This window comes from Pyxicephalus adspersus, chromosome 2 (genome assembly GCF_032062135.1).
Source record: "Pyxicephalus adspersus chromosome 2, UCB_Pads_2.0, whole genome shotgun sequence".
NCBI classification, from domain to species: domain Eukaryota; kingdom Metazoa; phylum Chordata; class Amphibia; order Anura; family Pyxicephalidae; genus Pyxicephalus; species Pyxicephalus adspersus.
Window position 1 is genome coordinate 76,976,092 of NC_092859.1, and position 24,237 is coordinate 77,000,328.

The window sequence follows — 24,237 nt, forward strand, 5'->3', positions numbered from 1 at the left end:
GATTGATGTCACAGAACTTCAGATTTCAGTAACCATTGTATTTTTGTTGTCTGCATTTTTTGGGACTACATTCTGGGACAATGAGGTAACTTGTTAAACACTGAATCCTAATTTACCTTTTGATTGATCAGTTTTTGCTTCCTGCTCCAACCTGATTATATGATGTGGTTGTTTCTTTAAAACTAGAGGACAGAGCCTGTCATTTTCCAAGTTTACTGAGATTAGGATGATGCAGTCATGTTCTTATGATTGGTTAAATAGCAAATAATTACTGAATTCATTTATATAGGCAACAGCTTCCTTTCCTGCTACATTTTATTGAACTGTTACTTTAGCACATTTAAGATAATACAACAGGCCATTGTCTGAGCAGCATGAATTTTGTCAGCAGACATTGTTCAGGTTTCTGAATGTTAACCTTTCATTGTATCTTCTTTTGACAAGTATAGTTCAAAATCTAGAATGATTCAATATCTGATGGTAGTGCATTGATCTAAATTTAGTTTAACTTTCTAGATCACCTACTTACCTGGTAGGAATTATCTACAATCATTTCTAAGGCTTTTTGTATCAGGAAATTATTTTAAAAACCTAATCCTTACCTATTGGGAAAATATAAAAGCTCATTACATGCTACGCCATGCCATTAGGTATTTCAATAGGACTAAGTCAAAATGCTGGAGTGTGGAAAAATTAAGCGCACCTTTACCACTTCCATAGGAATTTGGAGTGTAATAGCAGCAAGGTGCCTCTAATTAAATATTTGCTCATCAACACCTCTATAAAAGCAGATTTGAAACTTAAAACAATCAATTGTTGCTGCCCATCAATTTGGGTGGGGTTATACGGCTATTTCCAAGGAGTTTGAAGTCAATCATTCTACACTGAAAGAGATTATTCATGAAGTAGAAAACATTCAGGACAGTTGACAATTTTCCCAAGAGTGAATTTCCCAGCAAACTCTCCCCGAGGTTAGACTGCAATGCTCATAGAAATTGCAGAAAGCCCAAGAGCTGCATTTCAGACCATGTTAGGCCTCAGTTAGTGTTCTAAATGTTAAGTTCATAACAGTACAACTGGAAAAAGACTGAATGAGTACGGCTTGCTTGAAGAGGTTGCCAGGAGAAAATGTCTTCTTTCTGAAAAGAACATGGCAGCATGGCTGAGGCTTGCAACGTTGCATCTGAACAAACCACAAGACTTCTGGTAACTTCTGAAAACCAAACGCAGCATATCATATCAGCCTTTTTTACAGCCACGGGACTGGGCACCTTGCAGTCAGTGAGTCAACCATGAACTACTTTATACAGTTAGATCCATAAATATTTGGACAGGGACAACTTTTTTTTTTAATTTTGCTTTTGTACGTTACCACAATTAACTTTAAATGAAACAACTCAGATGCAGACTTTCAGCTTTGAATTCATTGGTTGAACAAAAAGATTGCATAAAAATGTGAGGAACTAAAGCCTTTTTTTAACACAATCACTTCATTTCAGGGGCTCAAAAGTAATTGGACAAGTTAAATTTGAATTTGTAATTCATATTTGTGCACTCATTGTGGTACCACATTAAGTAACATGTTCATAATATGATTGTTTATTAAGAAGACTGTCCTCATACAGCTCAGGGTGTGTTAGTAGAAGTTGTGAGAAAAAGCAATACTGTGTAATTGTGCACTCTTCCAAAGATTTTCCTAAGTATTAAGCAAAGGTTGGGTATTTATTTTTTTCCTCTTCACTTTCTGCTGCCAATGGAAGTCTGAAAAGAGTATTTCAGGTAATTATTTTAATATTATTGTCAACTTTTGTCGAAGAGGTAAATAAATATGCACACAGCATATGCTAGCTGTTTTTTCAAGAAATATATACCACTCTGTTTATGTGAACCTGATAGACCAGTGGTTTCCAGAAAATTTGGGGGGTCCGCGACTCAGGAGAAGGAAACCGCGGGGGGAATGCACCGGCCAAAGCCGCAGAACATGTCCCTGTACAAGTCCCAGGCTTGGGAAAGTGGGGGGGCTGTGTCCCTGGACATAACCCGCCCACTCTCCTATCACAGGCTTAGATGTAGTATATGCCCTAGAAAAACATTTTCTGCATAAAGTCATTCACACATGGTTTTTAAATGAATCCCCTTTATTTTCAGTTGTAGTGCACAGCATAGGTCACAATATAGGATTTCTATATTTCAGCACAGTTTATAGCTGTAAAGGGCCTTTGGTGTTGATGGCATTAGCGTGATATCAATTTCAGATGCTATAAAAATCATTCAGAATTCACTGTCAAGATGCATTTGAACTGCAGTGAAGCTCCCTTTTAACCTGCATTTGAAATGTTTCTAGTGATGCTTGTATGGAAATGCATAACTAAGCATCTCTAGAAGTGAACAAAAGCTTGACACCGGTTGTTAATCACCACACACCATGGCAAACTTTATTGATGTATTTGTAGAATATGTATAGGATGCAAATACAGTATAATTTGTATTCATTGTCCTAATTTAAAAGTGTGACACATTTTTTTAATTATGGGGAAAATCCCGCAAAGGGAGCAGCTCAAAGCCTCGTGGAATATGTGATGTAGGTATCCCGTAAGGCTCCACGGTGATAAAGGCAGAAAGGGAGGAACTTCCCCTTTTTATAAAAAGTAAAAATTGAGCATCCAGTGTTCAGATCTTTAGGATTAGAACAAGTTTGTGTATGAATATATAATCTGAAGATCTATTTGAACAAATATGGAGCTTTTGCATATCCTGGTGTCTTCTTTTCTTATAATTCCATAATATGTATTAAATGACAGAATCATTTCTATATTCTAAACTTTCCTTTTTTATACATAATTTACAGATTCCTGTGACTGGACTTCCCTTGAAAGTCATTCCTCTTATGGGCATTGTGTTTGGAACAATTTATTCCTGTAACAACTACTTTAGAGTCATTCTTAATGGTGGCGTGGGGAAAAATGGATCAACTGTAGCTGTAAGTGAATTTGACAGTATGCTTTGTAGTAATATTTTTTTGGTTATTTGTTTCGGGGGGATTTCTCAATTCCACTGTAAAAAACATTGCTTTGTCATTGTCTGTATCTGTCTGTCATTTGCAACTCCTATTTATTGTACAGCGCTTCATAATATGTTGGAGCTATATAAATCCTGTTTAATATGAATAATTACCGTGTTTGATGCTATAGTTTTTGACAATCCTGTGTAAAATGACTCTGTTAGTAAAATAGACTCTGTGAAAGTTGAGAAATAATACCCACATATAGCACTGCTCATTCCTTTAATCTTCAGCTTTTTGCAGAATTACACAGGCGAGATCCTCAGCTTGTGTCAAAAGCCTACTAAAATAATGTGGTTCTGCCAGCCACTACATAACTAGTGTCTCTCTGATTCTTCGGATCTAAAGCAGGGGAGCTTCACTGTACCCCAGGGTCAATAAACATTAGTAAGCAGCACTTAGGGCTTCTTCAGGAAGCAGTGCCCAGACACCCCTTCCCTCAATGCAGTTCATTCTATTAAACTATTGGGGGCCCCTTTATTGCTGTGGGATGTAATAAAGGTGTGCTTGTCAAATTTCTGAAATGTTAAGCTAGAGCTGTGTTTCTCAGTTAGGGTTTCTCCAGAGAACAAACCTACAGTCTTTAGCTCCAGAGGGTTCTTTGAGCAATTTGCAGTTTGTGACAGTTTAGGTGACACCAATACTCTTATTGCTTGTCTGTAAGGGTGACATTCTTCCCACATGCCAGTAATGTAAGAGGCTCTCTTTCTACTGACCAATACTCCAATTTACTGTGACCCGTGGATATAGAAATTATACCTGAAGACCCGAACTCTATTCAAAGGGTTCACCCATGTTATAAAGGTTGAGAAACACTGAGCTAGAGCAATGGATGCATGTGGTGGCAAGTGCACATATGTAGAAGCACATTCCCTGAGACACTAATAATACACTAAAAAGTTAAAGCCTATACATCTTTGGAAAATGCATTTATATTGCTTATATTAGCACCTGTGTGGAATCCAGCATTAAACTTTTCAACATTTGACACACTGGGGCGTGTCTGATGATTGTGCCTACCTCTTGTTTTCTGTGATTCCCCTTTCCTTATTCGCTATATCCCTACTGTGCCCCTTTAAAGCTGAAGCAACACTCTAGAAATGTAGCAGCCAGTGAAGAGCTGTGGTAGTAAAACTCAGGCATCAGAAAAACCCTGAAGTGTCAGATCCTTCAAATCCTAATGTTGCTTTTAGCTGTGCGATGGAGCAAAGCCATTCAAGCTTCTTACTTGCTGGTTTAGCTGGTGCCATGATGCTGCTTCTTGTTGGCAACATTATGTGAAATAAATTTAAAAAAAGACTAACCAGGTTTCCATGAAGATAAAGGCAAGGGCAACTGAAATCATGCACTTTGTTAAAGTAAATATTATGTAAAGTCATGTTTTTGTTGGCTGGAAACAGCCACCAGGCACATTTTAACTCTGCATGATTTAGGGCCCTGGACACACCATCACATAGTAAGTTTTGTTTGTTAAATAAATTACATTAATATTAGTTTTGTTGGCAGTAGGGCTGGAAGGGAGGCAAACCTACTAATTGCTACGGTCTGCTTTATTCCTGTAGCATCACTTTTCAATGTGCAAAAATACTACATTAAATTTTGGTGGGTCCGAACTTGGCTTATAAATGTTATTGATTTTTTTGCATTGCTTTGCAATTATTAAAGTTTTTTGCATCTGGTGCATTGCTAAACCTTAGCAAAACACATTCCTAGGCTTGTGATTTAAGTTTGCTTCTGATCATATGCAGGCTTATTTGCATGACTTTGCTGTAATCATCAATAAAATAAGTAAAGCTCTCATAGAGAAATAATGTTTCCTAGTTCTTGTGTACATAAATAACACAATTGCTATGTATATGAAATACAATAACCTAAATAAATGAAGTACAATAACCTTTTTTTTCTCACAGGGAACCAGTGTACTTTCTCCAGGCCTGCATATTGGACTGGTGCTCACATTGGGATTTATGATCTATCTAAAATCAACAACAGATCTATTCTACAAACATCCATGTCTTTACACACTAACATTTGGATTTGTAAGTGCCAAGATCACTATTAAGCTTGTGGTAAGTTTTTCAGCAGGAATGTTAATTGCACAGTTAACGCATTGCATCCAATCAGAAGTAAATAATTCAGAAAGTCTGGGTTACAGTACAGTTCATATTTGTTCAGAATTTAGATTAAATTTCAGATTAATATACTTAGGTTATGGAGTACAACTAGTCCCTGAGTTAAGGACACCCAACATACGCATGACTCCTACATATGAACGGGCTTCCCTGCTTGTTCTGCAAGCTCTTGTAACTTTTTAATGACCAAGACAAACTCTGCAGTTGTTTCTTTTTGCATATCAAAGCACAGCTTGCTCCAGAAGTTGATATGTAACCCAGAGACTACCTGTATGTTAATTAAAAAAAAAGTCATTTTAAGTAGTTACCCACGGAGGTTTTAATGCACAATGGGGTGGTGGAAGTAGATGATGAAAGATTTTGTTTATATATTGCCAGTTTACATTGTTTAGGGAAAATCTTCAAATTACATTGTATTAAACCCCACTCTAGTGTTAGAAAGTTCTGTTTGTACTGTAGCATGATATTTGCTAATAATTATCCTGTGTCAGATTCATTACCGATTCCATTCAGGAATATCTGTGTCATTGTGCGGCTGATTAATAACTGCTTGCAGTGTTATCAGTGTATTTCAGGTGTAGTGCAAAGAACATTACATGAGCTATAATGATTTTATTACCAGTATATCTTTTTTGTCCCCTCCTATTTTGTAATTTTAACTCACATTGTTTGTCTTTTTTCCTCAGCTGGCACATATGACCAAAAGTGAACTGTATATTCAGGATACTGCGTTTATTGGACCGGGTCTTTTATTTCTAGACCAGTACTTCAACAGCTTTATTGATGAATACATAGTTTTGTGGTTTGCACTAGTAAGTATGTTTTACAGTTATCTAACGTGTAATAAATACATTAGTAGGTATGTTTGCCATTGTGCAAATTATGCAGATTGTTTTTGTGAATCCCTTGTAAGCCTTTTTTTTACCTGAGCATGCTTCCTGCAACAAAACTTGCTATCGCAGCCTGACAAGCTAAGTCCCTGCTTTGCAGTCAGTAGGTACATTGTCAGCCTGCTGTGTGAGCTCCTTCTGACGGACTACCTATCTGATGGACTGTCCCACAAGGGAGGGCATATCACAGGCTGACTTCGATACAGATAAATGTGACGCAGTGGACTAGCATGGTTATTTACTATAATGGATATTTCATTTATTTATTATCATTTTCATTTATTAATTCTATGAGAACAGAGTTCTGATTTACACTTAACATAGAACTAAACCTCCTATTCGTTAGAGCAGGACAAGGTTGCATTTTAGCTGATATTTAGATTTGCAGATGTCCTAATGCAGCAAATGCGATCAGCCATGCAATTAGCCATTTGATTTGAGGCTCTGAAGTGCTTGAGAGCTGACATATGTACACTGACAGCTGTGACCGATCTCATCTGCCTTGACTGTAATGCTTTTTTAAAACAGTTAAATCAGCGAGTTTAGTTTTGCTTTAATCTCAGTCACTAACTAAACCAACTGGATTGTTTCCCAAAAGCAGTTTCGAGTCAGAAATATTCAACAGATTTGAGTTCATTTCTATTATCAAACTCATTGTTGCTCTCTGTAGTGTTTACATTGCCATCTAGCCCATTAGCCCATGATCAGTGTAGTTAAGGCACGCCTCTGGTGAGAACTGGCACAATTGTTGTAAGCTGATGTTAGCTTTCAGCCAAACCTTTAAGCTTTTGAATGTGTGGTCAAGCTGATCATATGTTTAATTCTAAGGAAAATAAAAAAAGTAAATAGCGTCTAAGCTGGCTGCATCTTTGAATGAGATTGGAGGGTTTATTTATGTTTGAACTTAACAAGGAATTCTAGGCATACAGGTAAACATCTGGAGGGTAAAACGTTTGATGTTTTACCCTCCAAAGGATTTAGTTTTTGGCTAGCACTTCTGGTAATGCACTATCCAATTTGGGAATCGAATTCCTAAACTTCTGGGTTATCATTACTGAGGTATTTACTACTCCATAGGTAGGCAACCTACTCACTGGGCAGAGGTGATGATAATGAATCACTGTCCAGTGAGCAGGATGGAAGCAGAAAGGTGAACTAGGAACCTACAAGTATTTGATCAGTCTCCAAGCCTAGTGTTTATTCATTAATTTTTTATATCAACAAATAGTGATGAAAACAAAACTGTTGTACCTGAAGTTTTTTTTATACTCCTCTTTTTCCTGTTTTATTTCTCAGTAGATAGGGATGTTATTCTGTTATATATTGGAAAAATAAATCCAGGAAAAAAGTTAAATAGTGCTAGCATATGGTAATAATCATCATACTATAGAGATATCTAAAAGGCATTCTTCTCCAGGACTAGTAAGCATTAAAGATTGTTCTTGACTAGTTTTCAGGTGTGGTATGACACATGCGTGTAATCCTTAAGCTACGTACACACGGCAGATTTTTATCGCCCGATAATCGGCATCGGCCAAATATCGGGCGAAAATCTGCCGTGTGTACAGTCGGTGTCGTCCATCGTCCGAATGACCGACCTGCCGGATCCACGGACGATGGACGACGACCGATCCTAATGAAAGGGAAGGGGGAGAGAGCGCAGCAGGGTGCCGCTCCGTCGCTCTCCCCCTCCCCTCTCCATAGAGCATGAACGGTGCTGTATGTACAGCACCGTTCATGCATCGTGCAGTCCCTTGTCGTTGGAAAGGATCGTGAAAGATCCTTTCCAACGACAAAAATTGCAAGTGTGTACATAGCTTTAGTTGCTGTAAAATCAACTTTGAAGGTCATAAAAACTAATATTATTTTTTTCTTTCTTGTTTAGGTCATATCATTGTTTGAATTGATAAGATACTGCATAGGAGTTTGTCTGCAAATAGCAACACATCTTCGGATATCTGTCTTCAGAATCCCTCCTATCCCAGCTGCTGAGCAGGTTCAAAATCAAAATCATACTGATTGACTGCTAAAACAAATGGAGGAAAAGAAACAGGGGGGAAAACAATGATATCTATTTATATAGTACCATGAAAAATAATAGGACTCAATGAGACCTAAATCAATAATTGCCTAATGAATGGCAGCTTGGCAGTCAATTTTCTTAATTAAAATATAATTGAGCAAAGAGCAAGTCCGTTGGATTCTTTACTTGTGTAGTCATGTAGGAAAAACATAACTGCAGTTTTGATCATGCATTTTCGGAAGACATATGTATTTTAATTAGTTTCTTAAACATAGTGACAGTATATACTCTGTGTTTGTTCAGTTTTGGTAACGTGACTTTACTGTATTTAAAGCATCATTTGTTTGCCTGTACATTGTTAGTGATTAGCTTATTGGGCTTTCCAAAGCAAAATAAGACAACCTAACGTACAGAAATGCGATTTTTTTATCTAAACGGACTTGCTTTTTATTTAATTTATGACTTTTAATTGTTTGACAATTACAAGTTTCTTCTCCTCCATAAGAGCAGTTCTAAATTTTTTCATTCTTATTATAAAAAGAAATTAGTTTTAATTATTTTTTTATTTATTAATATAAAAAGCAGTTAACAAGCATTTACATGCCTTTTTTAATGACAATACTTAGGAGCTGAAATACAAGCTTCTGGACCAATGTGATCTTTTTTTTATTGCTTGTTTGTCAAAACATTTATAACATGGAGGCAGAATCCAGTTGTACAGTGTTATTAAACTGGAAATCATTTCATGAAGCATTGAGCGATATGGTATTTGTGCTCGGCGGAGCTGATTAGTTTGTTTCTTTCAAAAATGAATAAGAATGAATAGTTTATTGTTTAATAAATGTTTTATTTTGTACAGGTCACTGTGTTTTGTTTAAAACATAGTACACTTTGGAATTTACTTTTAAACTCCCTGAATATGAATATTACACACAGATAATGACAAAATACAGTATGAAAGCTTTGGGTATTTGGACCAGTAAACTCCGAACATAACTGGGGATAGAAGGCTATCAGAGATAGAAAAAAATAATTTGTTCATTTTTTGGGGCAATAGAAATTCTATATTCATTAATACATCATATTTATGTATTAATTGATAAAAAATAACTTCATAGTGGGGTACAACTACATTACCTGTTAGTTTTGGTGTGTTCTGCATTGTCACACCTGTAAATTTATAAGAATGTATATGCTATAACAAAGAACAGAACCCTCCTGGGGATGTATAAAAAGCATAAAAATTTAAAGCATTCCTAAATGCTGAGGTTAGGTCCATTGTACGCAAGCCTGGAAAAATAAGGGATGAAAGTTGGTGAAACGGAGGGAATGTAAATGTAAAGCAGGTTGCATGGTGCTTTGGTTCAGATCATGTGATGTGCACAAACTCTACATTGTGAGGTCTTGCTTCTGTCTTTAAATTTTTTGCCATGGCAGCTTCAAGCCATGTGATTTAGAACTAGTTTCATGGGACCTGATTTTAACAGCTGATAGGTAAGTTGCTGTTCAGTTTATCCCCTCCACTGTTTTTCTGATGCTTTAGATTTAAGGTCTACTTTCAATGAGATATATAGGGCTCTATTTATAAAATGGGGAATCAGACGTTCCCTCATGGGAAGCTTTCAGGCTCATGTGTCTAATGGCAGTAACTTATTCTGATGAGGGAATGTTTGAAGGAAAGCCAGATTCCCTGTTTTTTAAATAGAGCCATTAGTTTATGTCGAGCTAACAAATTTAAAACTCTGTTGAGATTATTGTTTCTGCAATCCGGGACAGTTTCATTAGGGAGGAAATTTGAAAGTCTCCCACACTTCCTGTCCAGTAAAGCATTGTCAGCAGGACAGGAACTGAAAAAAACACACCTACTTTATCCAAAATTAAAAAAAAAAATGTTGGCACATATGTTTATGTACACAGGCAAAAGTTGGTTCATTGTCACTAGCAGGGTCTACATCACGCAACAAACAAAAACTGTTTTCCATATTACCATTTCATTGTTCTTAGTTGGTAAAATAAAGGGAACTTAATTTAACTTTGTAAAATCAGAATTCGAAATAGGACTTATGTTCTTTTTGGTGGATAATCCTTTAATTATATGTTTAAATAGGTACAAGTTATTCCTTCAGGGAGCCATCAGAATAACATTGACTGAAGAGACTTTCGAACACTTGCCATCTCTTGCTGTTGCTGGCAGAAGAAAAAGAATGAAATAAGTTAAACTATTTTTATAGTTATCTCATATATTTTGATAATAAAGCTAAAAAAATAAATAAATAAAAATGAAAAAAAAAATACTGTAATGAATGTCTTGCATGACAATGCAATCACTAAAAATGAACTTACTGTGTCCATAAGAATTTTCTTCTGTAACATAGCCATTTCCTTTCTGAGTTCATTTTGAGCACTGGATAGAAGGTTTTCTTGGTTTTTTTCTAAATCTTGCATGTTCTGTGAATGTTGAGATTTAAGATTACACATGCAGTAACAAATGTACACTTTTAAATTCTCCAAGGTATTATTGACTTACTGTTTCCATATGGCTAGCTTCTTACAACAAATATAGATGTTTAGCCCAGAAAAACACTCATTATATAAAGGTTTTTTTTTTTTAATTCTACATTTTTTTACATTCAGTTTGGGGAAGCTGTTGAGCAATAGGGATCCACCACTAAAGTACTGTATTTTATCAAACCAAATGATTGGCATGAGTTTAAGGTAAGGTAACTTTGGGCCATGTCTTTAAATACCAATTCAAATGTTTTTATTTGGTTCAATATGTGTAGCAAGGTAGACTCTAGCTTACGTAAATGGAGGGAGAATTGATTATTGTTTGGAGAAGTATACCTCGGCAAGACAACAAACTGTCCAGGCTGTCTAATAAAACAGTCTATTTTTTTTTTTTGCTTTAATACTTTGTCTCCATGATCTGAATTAGGTATATGCATTAGGTTTTCAGACTTAACTGTGATCTAACTTACTGCATGCTTGTTTTCAGGTAATGCAATCCAACAATGCACATGTTTCTTTCTGTACAGTTTTTCCTTAATATTATCTATTATGTTAGACTACTAAAGTTGCCACATAAAAAACCTTCACTACAGCTGTGAGCCCACAATAAATGTCTAAGTTTTATTAGCTATGCAGCAAAACTCTTGTTTTAAAGACTGTGGGTCAAAATAACGCACTTGTATACATACTGAAACACACAACATTATGTATTTATCAAATATTTTGCCCAGTTTTCTTTAAAATGAAAGAACATACACACCAACTTTTATAATGAAATGATTCAGGTCATTCATTCTGTACCATAAATGCAGTATGTTATACTTTGTAAATCTGTAATAAAACTTCTTACAAAACTTGGTGTCCTAAGCAAAATTTCATTTATTCATGCCATTTCAGTAACTGGCTCATACTGCTCTTTTCTCTTAATTTCTATGCACTACTAATGCTTTTTGGGAAAGTGGCTAAAATAATGGCACGTTTTCCAATTGTATTTTATTGTCATTATCTATTCTATTGATACATGTTTTACTAAATGATTTAATCTAAAAAATAATCTTAAAAAATATATTTAATATTATTATAACAACAATATACAATATAACAATATAATATTAAACATGTGTAACTTCCATGGTGTAGATCTAACACGATGGCTTATAAAACTGAAATAGTAACACAAAGCAACCAGGAGCTGTGACATGTATTACAGATACAGAACAAATGTCACAGCTCCTCTAGGGCTGCGGGAGTGATCAGGGGAGCGGAGCTGTCAGCATAGCAGAGCTCCGCTGACTGCTCTGCTCCCTGATTGGCTAGGGAAAGGTAAATCCTGATGATGCTTGAGCTGTCATCAGGGTTTCCTATTTCTCAGCCAATCACAGAGCACTAGAGATGAATGGGCACAAGTCTCCCCATTCATGTCTAGTGCTGACTGGCTGAGAAACATAAAACCTCAGCCAATCACAGAGCACTAGGGGTGAATGGAGAGCCTTGTCCTCATTTAACCCTTAGTGCCCTGCGATCCCTCACTGTCAGGAGGATTTCCAGGGCTGTGCTCATTGCAACGCTGGAAATCATCCTGTCATTGAGATAACCTGTAAAAAAAAAAAAGTTTAACTACACAAACACACACATTTAATAAAATAATTTAACATTAAAGCCTCGTCCAATTTTTTTTTACACATTTTAACCCTTTCAGGGAATGAGTAAGGTGTTTTATGTACCCCTGTACTTATTCCCTGAAAGGGTTAAAAGTAAAACTTTTATAAACACTTATGTAAAATCGCGGCAATTCGTGGTAAAAAGCGTCATATGCGTTTATAAAAGTTTTTTGGCGTTTTAAAGTTAAGCTTTAAAACGATTGTAAAAGTGAATAAAAATGCATATAAACGTGGTAGGAACGTTTATATGCGTTTTTAAAATCGTTCATGTAGACCCAGCCTTAAGCAAATGTTTTAAATCATTGCTGTACAATAATATTTTAATTGCATTACATATTTTTATATTTTTCTTCTGTACATATTTATTTTTTGTGTACATAAAAAATAAACACAATACCTTAAGGAACTGCTCGTACAGTTGCTTAATTGTTTTCAGCCTATGGTTCTGCACTACTCTGGCCTGCTGAAAAACTTTCTGCTGTTGGCGAAACATATTCTAATATAAAAGGCAAAAGAAAAAAAGGCTTGTACTGTTGTTATTAGTAACAGCATAACCACACATAAGCAGTGAATGTTTTATAGATGAAAAAACCTTCATGATGTTTATCTTATTTTTGATGTAGCTTATTATGAAGGTGCTATCTGTTTCTAGCAGTTTGGGGTCTCAGATGATGGCTTTGCTATATAGCAATCATTTAGGATTTTTGGCATTGAAGACATTGAAGCAAACCAGTATGTTGTGTTGATTTCTTCCTTGACTTTAAGTGCTTGTCAGCAACAGCTAAACAGCCTAAATGCAAGTATGTACCACTGGATTAGGTTTGTTCAAAGTAAAGGAAAAAGAATGTTATGGTATGAGGGTATATTTGCCAGATTGTTTGGTATTCTTGCATATTTACACAGTGAAATTTGTGTTGTACACTATAGCAACTAAAAAAAAACATGTTTCAACCAAAACCTGTAACTAGGTTAAGTGCATCACAGTTTATTATTAGCTTGATACCAGGCACTTTGAAAAGGCAATCATTTTGGGTTTACTTATGTATGCCTATAATTTCCAAGCAACAATTGCTTGTATTCACAGCAATACAAAAGTATATACCTAAAAATTCCACTCAAATAAAAGCTCCCAAAATTACTAGGCTGTGGCTTATTACAAAAGTTGGTGAATAGACAAATCAAGTGTCCTTTTTCAGTCTAGTTTCACCTAATTGTTCCAGGTCATTATAAAAATTAGAGACAGCCATGCATTTAGCCTTTTACCAGAAGGTCAGTAATGATAGATTGTGAATTTCTATTACAACAGGTTTACTTTAGATAATTGTACCTTGCAGTAGTCATAAAGCTAATGCCAGCATTATCCAAGATTTGTTATATAATTTTAGGCTCGCAATACACATACAATGGGAAATCAGTGCCATAAACCTAAGTGCAGAGATATTTAAATGTTTTATATCTAGTGATAACAAGCACTATAGCAAGCATAATAAAACAGAATACAGCATAACAGGTCTGAAGAAGAAAATGTTATAATAAACATGGAAGAAGATAATGTATTTTTTTACATAGAAACAATTTTCATTTGAGACAATTATTCTTTATTACTTGTTGGACTTGTGAGTATCTAAAAATCTGTCAACAAACTATGGCATTGAATTTTAATAGCTATTCTGATTTTTTATCATGCTATTAAATAGCAAATTATGCAAAAAAATTGCCAAAAAAGTTTAGACTGACAAAAGTTCCTTCTATTGCTTTCCTCCTTTCTAAATATATCTCTTAGTTTAAATGTTGTAGCAAACTATATACTTACAGTTAGTTTTTCTTCTTGCTCCTCTGTTTTATGTACATCGGCTTCCCACTGTTCGAATAATGCCTGGAACTGCTGAGAATATTCATTGTTCAACTTTAGCCTAAAAAAGGAAAATATAAAATAAACATAAATATATATATATTTTACATTTTCTAGTGCAGTTAGGAAACGCAACACGTCTAAACCTCATGTCAATGCAGCACATGGTAAAATATATGAAATTGTTTTTCTTCAAATAGCCCTGACCAAAACAGAATCAAAGTGCCTTTTGATCCCCCTCCTGTTTTGTTGCAAGACAACCTGCAACTAAAATGCACAGTTCACACAAACACAGGGAGAACCTGCAAACTCCATGCAGGTGGTGTCCAGGCCGGGATTCGAACCTTGGACCTAGCGCTGCAAAGGCCACTGTGCTGCCTTGGAAATACAAATATCTATTCAGCCAGTCACATGATAGCAACTCATTTAGGCATGTAGACATTGTCAACACAATATGCAAAGTTTTAACTAAACACCAGAGTGGGAAAGAAAGATGGTTTGAGTGACTTTAAACATGGCATGGTTGTTGGTGCCAGGCATTTCAGAAACTGCTGATCTGCCAGGATTTTTATGCACAACCATCTCTAGAGTTTACAGAGAATGGTCTGAAAAAGGGAAAGATCCAGTGAGTGGAAGTTCTCTTTAGGAACAAGTAGTTTTACCCGTGGCAGCCCCATAAAGACTGAATGGGAGCTTCATTGGATAAAAGATACTGAATTGCTCATTGGCACTTGCAGTTATAGCTGTAGACACAGGATTAATTATCAGTGCTGTGGTGCGTTTGACCCAGTGGCTGGCCTGGTGCTTGATTGTGCTGCAGGTTTAAATGCAAAAAAAAACACCCGTCCACATGATCACTTACTATCAAATTTTAGGTATCTATCCTACCTTTGCTCTTGTTGTGTTTTCCAAACATGTTCAATTTTTTGGTTGCTGGTTTTCAGAGAAGACTTTGTATACATCTCCAACCTCTTTCGTTTTGCTAAAAGGGCTTTGCTAATGTCCGCTGTTTTGGAAGATTTTAAGAAATGTAATTGAAAACATTAACGAAAAAGAAACAATCACTGTCAAGCTAAATGATGACATTCAAAAATAATATAATACTTGCCTCCAAATCTTTTCAACATGTTTTGTACTTCACCACTAGAAAAAAGAATGGCATAATACATTTTTTGCCAACTACAGTTTGTAACTTTTTTTTAGCAGGATGAAAACATTCAAAGAAGGTATATTATCACAATTTTTTGTGTGGAAAGGACTAACATTTTCAGGAACAAAATACTGCCAGTGTCAGTGCTGGAGAAAGTAATTCTTACAGGAACATGTGCTGCTGAATTAAGGATAAAGGAGTAAAGATCCCTTCCATGGTAACTGTGTTACTAAGGAATAAAGGTTGGGTTGGACAGCTTTGATACCTGGTTCAGTTAAGGGGTACCTCCTTTTCTTTCCCCGTGCTTTAGGTCATTTTCCTTTTTACTCTCTCTTCCAACCCCCTTTTTCTTTCTCACTCTCTATCCCCCCCATACTTTTTCTTGTACTTTCTTTTCTCCTCTCTCTTTTCGCTTTCTCACTTTCTTTCCTCTTGCTCAACCCTACCCCATCCCAATCCATCTCGCCCTTTTCTGTCCTGCCTCATTGGCCCTCTCCCTCCAAAGGGTCAATTTCATAGTCTTCCTCTGCACCATTTTCTTTTCTCCTCATTGATTTGCACCAACATACTCACAGTCTCAGTTTATTTGTTGTGAGTATTGTAAGCTTTCACTTATTGTTTGAATTTTGTTTTAGATCATACTGGAAATTTGTGTTATACTATGTGTCAGAAAAAAATGTGGTCTTTTAGTTAGTAATGTAAGATTTTGAATTTTTAACACAGATATAACTATATACTGTCTTTTCCAGAACAGTAATATTTTTTCTGTAGACAAACTTTGATAACTGAGATTAAAATAAACCATTTAATTTTTACCCCATGTGATCTTCCTCTATTTCTTGATTTGTAACAGATGCAAGACGTTTTTTTCCATGTTTCTCAAAACCTGGAGACTTCTCTGTTAAAAAAGTAACAAAATGCTAATTGAATTTTTTTTAACTTTGGAAAATAATAAAACATGCACCTGTGCCATAAAAATAATCATTTTGTAAAGAAAAACAAAAGAACAGTATTACATAAGAGTTGTCATCTATAGCAGGTGTTAATTGTTCCTACATGAAAGATGAAATTCAGAGAGATATAAAAGACAAATTACTGCAATTCTGTAATCATTCATATGTCATTCTATCTATATATTTTTATACAAGCAGTGTAAGTAGCAAAGTCTGACCTGGCATAAATCCCTAGCAGGAGACAAGGGGCCAATCAGTTCATGTGCTGACAAAAAGCATGCTGATAAAACGAGAAAGCAGAGTAACAGATGGGCTTATCTCTCACTGTGCTGCTTCTTTTTTTTTTGTCCAGTCACAGGCTGACGCAGGTCCATGATGACCTGGACTCAGAAGTGCATTGATTGATGTTGACCATAAGATTGAGGGCACGTTAATGGCATGAACAAAAATACTACATGGGGAATTTCTGGATTGAATATGAACATTGCAGCAAACACTAGTTTTGTTGTATGATTTTTTAATGGGCTATTCATTTTTATCATTTTATATCTGCCTGTATTTGTCATCTTTGTATCATGAAGCACAGTGGTGGAAATAATTTCATTCCTACAACAATATGAGTGTTGTGCATTACTCCAAAAAGAAAATATCTGTTTACCCAGAGAAATTACAGTATTCTGCAACTATAATTTGCCAGTGACAGATACACATTATTTCTGGCTGCATACTACCAGTAACACTGACACTGTACAGTCTTTATTTTGCATGAGTCCCAATATTCACTTATATAGCAAGTGGTACTGCTCTGTGACCTAAGCCTTATATACACCAAATATGTAGACCTATGTAGGGCTCACCAACAAAAGTGCATCCAAAATCAACAAAAGTAAAAAATAAAACAATTAATGCAATTTATTGTGGCAAATGTACAAATACAATGTTACATACGTGATAAAGCTTGCTATAGTTAGACAGCTTTAAAATTTGTGGAAGAGTTTTGTTTACTTTCATTGTCACCCTCATCAAAACTAGACTGTTTATATTGTCCAATCACTTCATAAGCCAGGGAGCCATGGTTTCTTGTACAGATGGGGGTAAAGCTGGATAAACCCGGGGGCACAAATGACCACTTAAGACACATTTAGCTTATATACGCTTGCAGCACAAATGCATGTTACAATGATATTTATTTTATAAAAGTTGGGTTTTAAAGCCCTCAGATAAGATACTCAGCTATCAGGGATGAGCAAAATTGCATATTGACAATTTTCTATCAAAATTATAATTTTAAATTTTTTTGCAATGTCCCAAAAAACATTTTTCTTAATCAAATTGTATTGAAGTTAATGGCTACAGACTTTTAAGATACAGGTAGTCCCCCGGGTTACATACGAGATAAGGACTGTAGGTTTGTTTTTAAGTTAATTTGTATGTAAGTCAGAACAGGTACATTATTTTAATAAATGCAATGCGGACAGATGTTTGCCTGAACATATTATTAGGCAGCATGGTGTCAGTTACTGTATAAAATCCTCACTGTGAGTTATTTACAAACAAAGCAAAAAAAAAAAATAGAACTTTATGGAGCTTAGACATTCAATAACCTCTGGAGCAAGCTGTGCTTTGATATGAAAAACAACTACAGAGTTTGTCTTGGTCATTAAAGAGTTACAAGATGTTAAAGATCAGCTCCACTCTTAGGATCACCAACAATCTCAGCTGTGTTTAGCAAAAGACGACTTCTGCAAGTCATCCAAACCGCACCCCCCCACCCTGAAGTCTCTGTCCTACACAGAGTGAGCAGGGAAGCCCCATTCGTATCTAGAAGGCGTCTGTATGACGGATGTCCTTAACCTGGGGACTACCTGCAATTGCAAAGCCCCTAAACATAATATTGTCACCAAAATTGCTGGGGATGTCTGGAGGAACATGTCCCTAAAGAACAAAATGAAAAAAGCAGTCATTTCATCAAAAACATTTTTTTAGTGACTGGAAATTGCTGGACTGTAACATTTCATGGTAATTGCAAAGTCTTTTAATTAAATTGTTACTAAAACTGCCAGGGAAGGGGCAGTTTACTCAAGTATATTTATATATAGATAGAGATGCTCCTCCCTTAACAACCAGGTTCTGTTCTTGAGATCTGGTCGCTAACCAAATTTGTCATAATGCGAGAAGCATAGGATAGACCCGGTCTGCAGTGGAACAAAATACATTTATAGAGCAATCAAAGGGGTTCATTAGGATTGGAATTTTACTGCAGACACAATAGGTTTTAAAAGCATATGTCTATACAAAGCATTTATTCAAATGTGACATTTTGATCCTTTCACAATTTCCAATGTAGGAAAATATATTGTTTTGCACAGGGGGTTGGGTTATTGAACAGTTGTGTCATTAAAGAAAACAATGTAAATAAACAGAACATTCATAAAATGATTGAAGGAAGTCTGTGTTATTTTTATTTGCAATATACTTAAATAAACTCCCAATAATAAAATCCTTTTATAGGCTTGGAAACTTCCTGGATAGGAATGGGAGCAGCAAACATGTGAGACTCCCCTCTTAGCTATAAAAGATCACCTGGATTCTGGCTTACCAAGGAAAGAAAAGGGCAAAAACATGTAGCCCTGCTTCTTTTGACAAAACCAGACCCCCCACCAGCCACCAATGGTGCCAAATGCCACTGGTAGAGGACATGGCCCCATTCTTACAATGTGATTTCAGTGTTGTGGCGGTCTGTAGTCAGGGAGCTTTTTGGAATCTAGATGATGTCCCTTTTAATGAAGGGCCCCCATATTTCCCTGTACAACCCATTATCCATTCCCAGAAAAGGTTAATTCAAGCCTACAAATTGACACAAGAAAATTGTTGTGAAATATCTGTTGTGCTTTTTTAAATTATTATTTGTCTTTGCAGTATCCAGCCATATTCTAAGGTGAGACCCCATGAAGATCCATCCTGGGCTGGCAGCTCCCTTACGCACAATGAGAGGAGTTCCACCCCAGCTGCTGAATAAATGGGTAGAGCACTGTATTGTTTTCATGCGACTCTAACAGCTATTACTACCTAAAGAAAAACAAAACATGGCGGGGCACCGCCATCATCGACTTCTCTTCCAGTTTCTTCATTCTACATCACCCGACCCAGGCGCAAGATCGGATGATGTAGGATGAAAAATAAATTTGCAAATCTCACTGCGCATGCCTGAGTTTGGCAAATTTTTCTCTTTGAGCAAAAAGGCACCTTCTGCGTATGCCTGAGATGCTTGGGCATGCGCACAAGGAGCGCCCAAGAGCCTCCCAGGATGCCTGACGTAGGTATCCCAGGAGGCTTTGCGCTCCCAATTAATAATTTAAAAAAAAAAAATTCCAAAAAAAAACAATTTTTTACCTTACCTAAAAGGGTTCTCTACCCTTTTTTAAGTACAATGAAAATTCAGAGTTAAGTTACACTTTAATGGCATTCACTAAAGTCCTAAAGGAGAGCTATCAGGACATCAAAAATGACTCACTGACAAGAGTCTAGAAAACTGCAAGAGTCACGTGTAAACAATATTGGACTGTAAGACTGTTTTTATACAGCAGGGAGCTGCCAGCTTAGGATAGATTTTTTTGGGATTCCATCTTTGGATTTCATCATTATGGGTCATGGATCCTGCATAGACAAATATTAATGTAAAAAAATTAAAGAAAATAATCATAAAGATTTTTTTTCCACTGTGTTGTGTTTTTATTTCTATACTTAATCTAAAGTGGTACCAAACCTAAAAAAAAAAAACCTAAAATAAAATTTTTTAAGTACACTGACCTGTCAACGCTCCATAGTGGGTGCAGCCTTCTTCACTCAGTCTTCTTAAGGTACGTAAATCCAGCATGTGCACAGCTCAGTGTACTTTAAAAAAATGGGAACAAGCAGGTATGTTTTTTTTGCAGCACCTATCCCTTCTGCCATAAAAAAAATTCTGCCTGCTAGCAATTTTTTTTATTTAGATATATTCCCACTGCTTCCCTACACAACTTCAGTAACTTTGGTATCAATATATTGTTCAAGGGCTTTGCAATTAACTTGAAATCAAAATTACTTTAAGTTGAATGGTAATGATAATGTTAGTAGTATTGGTCAGAGTAAATGAGGAATTGGATTTATTAGTAGTTCTAGGACTGATGTGGGGGTTATGCAGAAATGTTAGGAGCTCTCCAGCAGGCTGTGGAGAGGGCTGGAAGTTTAATGACACAGACATGGGAGACATGAAGGAAGGCAGTTTGTGCTATTCTGACAGGAAGTTTATATGAGGCTGCATAGCTCTACAACATGGGAGGCAATGATCTCAAATGCCCCATATGATGTCCACTTGATGAGTGCTCAGTGCTGGAATGCAGAGAGGTTCTAGCGCAGGACAGCCACTGTCAATCTGCAAAGGGATCTGCCACACCAGATCCAGGATAATTGATACTCAACTAAAAAAAAATAACTAATTTAACACTAAGGCGATCGAGAAAGGGAGCGTAAATCCTCCCGGGATACCTAAGTCAGGCATCCCTGAAGGCTCCTGGGTGCTCCTTCTGCGCATGCCCGAGCACCTTGGGCATGCACAGAAGGAGCCCCTTGGTCAGATGGCAGTGAGAAAAACCCGGAAGAGGAAGATGGCGGCGCCTGGAGCGCCGGCCCAAAGACAGATACCAGGACGCGGTACACGATGGAAGAGACCTCCGGACTGATCAACTGCTCTGTAGTATTGAAGGTAAGTGTATTTTCTTGTGTTGGTAGTTATTGAGTTTAGTTCCTCTTTAAAGAGTAACTAAACCCAAAAACGACCCAAAACAAAAAAATACCGACCTTCAATCCCACAGAGCAGTCGATCGGTCCGGAGGTCTCTTCCATCGGGTACTGCATCGTCCTGGTTTCCGTCTTTGGGCCTGCATGCTAGGCACTGCCATCTTCTCCCTGTTCTTCTGGGTTCTTCTTTCTACGTCACCGGATGCAGGCGCAACGTAGATGGGAAAAAAACTTGCGGATCTCGCTGCACATGTGTGAGATCGTCAATTTCTTTCCCTTCTCAGGCATGCACAGAAGGAGCAGCTAAGAGCCTCCTGGGATGTGTGACGTAGGTATCCTGGGAGGCTCTGCGCTCCCATTCATTCTATTTTTCATTCATTTAGGGGGCAGTGCTGCACTCTGCACAGAATTTTTACCTTACATAAAAGGGTTGTCTACCCTTTTATGTAAAGTGAAAATTTTGGGTTTATGTACGCTTTAAGATATTAATTTGCAGCAACAAGACTTGTTTACCTTCAGGTATATCGTCTTCTGATCCAGGAAGGTTTTTCTGTTCTATTTCTTGAAATTTATAAGACAGCACCTTCTCCTCCTGAATTGCCTTTACAGATTTCCCTGACTTCTTCCCAGGAGCCATGAGTGTGATCTAAGGTCCATGTAAAAAGAAACAATACCACATTGTAATAACAAATTATAAAGGCTTCACCACATGAACTGCAAGGTAAGCAAGCACATGTACCCAAATACCTATAGAGCCGTATTTATTCTTTATTTATACTCCCTTACAAACTCTCTATAGTTTTTTTTTCACCCCCGGCGCTATTTGTAATGTGAGAAAATGCCGTGCATTGCAGCTATCCCCTCCATGTAATGCCCCCAGGGACAATGTTAGGCTTTGTATGGGGAGGTAACAGGGCCCAGGAACATGGATGGATCATATTATACATGGAAATAAGAGCAGGGATTCATTCTGTGTATGAAGCTAGACTGGCCTCAGAGTCTCTCCGGTCACACATGAAGGGGGGTGGGGCTGATTAGGAAATATTGGCTCCATCCGATGAGGTGCCAGGCCCCCCTCCCCTCCCCTCCCACACAGAGGCCTCTGGGCCTAACAAGGCGCGCAGGAGAGGAGGCCGTCTCTTAATTTTTATTTTTACCGAGGACCAGCAGAGATTCTGACTTCTCCCGAGGCAGCTCAGCTATAAATCATCGGCCAGCTCTGCCTTTTACTACGGATGGGAGGCCGGGTATCCGTATGGGCGAGAAAGTCCGCCGCCCCGAGAATCACCTCACACACCTCCGCAGAGCCCGCGTCTGCCTGGGACAAACCAATCTTAGGGGAGGAGGGGGGCGGAATGGCAGCGAGTAAACAGGAGCGCACACTGGCTGGTGATTTCACATTTTGTATCTGTGCTGCATATACATTATATATATATATACATTCTCCGGACCCTGCATGGAAGGACAGCTCAGCGGTGTACATTGTATCAAGTGCAAGTGCCTGCTATATTGTTTGTAGGTTTGTAGAATACTTACCCGGTGTCACTGCTAATAATGCCGAGGGACCGCCCCCCCCCCCCAGTGGTATTATCTGCTCTACCGGGGGGTAGAAGACAGGGGCTGGGTGCATTACCCGGGGGGTGGGGAAAGTACTAGTCTGCCAGGGGTTAAGTTCCTGGTTATAATGGGTTAAGGCTGGGCACTTGGTAAGTATAATTCACCAGTCATAAATGGGTTAGGCACCAGGCAGGAAGAGAATAAGGTTGGAATGCCAGGCAGGAGGGGGTTAGGGTTTAGGGCCACAATTTATGTAATTCTGTCCATTAACAAATTCTGTCCATATTTCAATGCAAAAAGCATTATTGTTTTGCATGGAAATTTATTTTACATTGTAGGCTGTAATTCTTAGGCATAACTCACCGAAATATGTCCAATATTCAATAAATTTACTAATAAACTTTAAATAAAAAAACAAATCTGTAAAAAAAAAATATATATATATATATATATATATATATATAATTATAGATATAATATATGAAGATTTATTTGTATTAGACTCAATACAGCTATTTTGTATTGAATGCAATACCAAATTCTTAGAATTTCTGGGGTGTTCCCAGTATGCAGTGTAAAAAGTTCTGGAAGGGAGAACAACTGGTGTACCATGGTCATGCAAGACTCTAATATCTAAGAACTAATATAGTAAAAATTGTTGAAAAGCGGATAAAAAATAAAACTTCTCTTTATTTTTGAATAGCCCTTAATCCAATTCCAGTCAGTCCTGTGCTGTCCCAGATTTCTTCTTTCTGGTGCAGAGGAACTTGCAGACTGTTTTGCTAAGGTCACCCAATTGTGCACTGCGCAGGTGCGGGATCAAGAGACATTTCCTCCTAAAAATGTGAAAAACATTCCGGGAAAGCCCTTTTTGTGTATGCCCAATATGGAGGGTTATCACAGTGTATACAGTGTATCCCAGCTTGGCGTTAGAGAACCCATTGTGACACCTCCTCACCACTGAATGCACCTACAATGGCTACATGGGATTTAGAGCTGATACATGAGAAATGGAAGAAGGTGCCCAGGTCCCATGAATCCCATATTCTTTTCTATCATCTGGATGTGTGTGATATCTTTTACCCAGGGAAGAGATAGTACCAGGATGTGTTATGGGATAAAGAAGAGCCAGCAGAAGCAGCATGAATCTTCTGCTATTGTTTAGTGCAGGAGTGTCAAACTCTCTCCCGAGGGCCAAATTTGGCCCCCCAAAGGAATTATTTTGGCCCTCAAAGGAATTCTAAATATGATTTGCAGCTGGCCCAGTGCTGCATTGAAAAAGCGCCGCTACTACAATTCGCGCCATCACTCACATCTATAGACCAGCGGTCTCTGCCTATGCGTGGGCCCGTATTGGACTGTTTTATTGACGCAGGGAATTGTAGTAGCGGTGCTATTTCTCTATTATAGGCTTGTTCCAGATTGAATGTTAAGTAAAACCTCCTTGTTTCCATATGAAAAAGTTTTATATCTGAGAAGGAAAAATGTCCTCAATTTTTTTCAATAAACTTTAAGTTTGGCTCCCGACTTTGTCTTCGCTTTTAATTTTAGCCCTCTGTTTTTTTGAGTTTGACACCCCAGAAATGGTCATTTCAAACTATATGTGAACTCCTTTCTAATGTGTATAAAAAAATCATGTTACTTAGTAACAAAACCAGTAACCACCTATTA

General features: G+C 37.2%; 2 protein-coding genes across 2 annotated transcripts in view; one reads left to right on the forward strand and one right to left on the reverse strand.

Moving 5' to 3' along the window:
* The window catches only part of CHPT1 (choline phosphotransferase 1), a 17,651-nt gene extending 6,183 nt beyond the window's left edge, over window positions 1-11,468 (forward strand). Inside the window, exons 4-9 of the mRNA XM_072401129.1 lie at window positions 1-85; window positions 2,849-2,980; window positions 4,972-5,130; window positions 5,880-6,005; window positions 7,969-8,079; window positions 10,214-11,468. Of these exons, the coding sequence (XP_072257230.1) occupies window positions 1-85; window positions 2,849-2,980; window positions 4,972-5,130; window positions 5,880-6,005; window positions 7,969-8,079; window positions 10,214-10,258 (658 nt within the window). The 3' untranslated portion in view covers window positions 10,259-11,468. The remainder of the gene's footprint in view (window positions 86-2,848; window positions 2,981-4,971; window positions 5,131-5,879; window positions 6,006-7,968; window positions 8,080-10,213) is intronic.
* Window positions 8,933-22,373, reverse strand: SYCP3 (synaptonemal complex protein 3). Its single transcript, XM_072401130.1, has 9 exons — window positions 22,167-22,373; window positions 21,523-21,655; window positions 16,094-16,175; window positions 15,236-15,270; window positions 15,016-15,133; window positions 14,089-14,188; window positions 12,673-12,771; window positions 10,450-10,554; window positions 8,933-10,293 (listed from the first exon to the last, which is right to left on the reverse strand). The coding sequence occupies exons 2-9, from the start codon at window positions 21,644-21,646 to the stop codon at window positions 10,240-10,242; spliced, it is 717 nt and encodes a 238-aa protein (XP_072257231.1). The 5' UTR covers window positions 21,647-21,655; window positions 22,167-22,373; the 3' UTR covers window positions 8,933-10,239.
* Window positions 22,374-24,237: the final 1,864 nt, after the last annotated feature.

Coding starts and splice junctions, on each gene's coding strand:
- SYCP3 (XM_072401130.1), bottom strand. CDS start 21,646: ATGGCTCCTGGGAAGAAGTCAGGGAAATCTGTAAAGGCAATTCAGGAG. Junction 16,176..21,522: donor AGAAGACGATATACCTGAAG/GTAAACAAGTCT, acceptor CTTTTTTAACAG/AGAAGTCTCCAGGTTTTGAG. Junction 10,294..10,449: donor AGAAAATTCTTATGGACACA/GTAAGTTCATTT, acceptor TTCTTCTGCCAG/CAACAGCAAGAGATGGCAAG.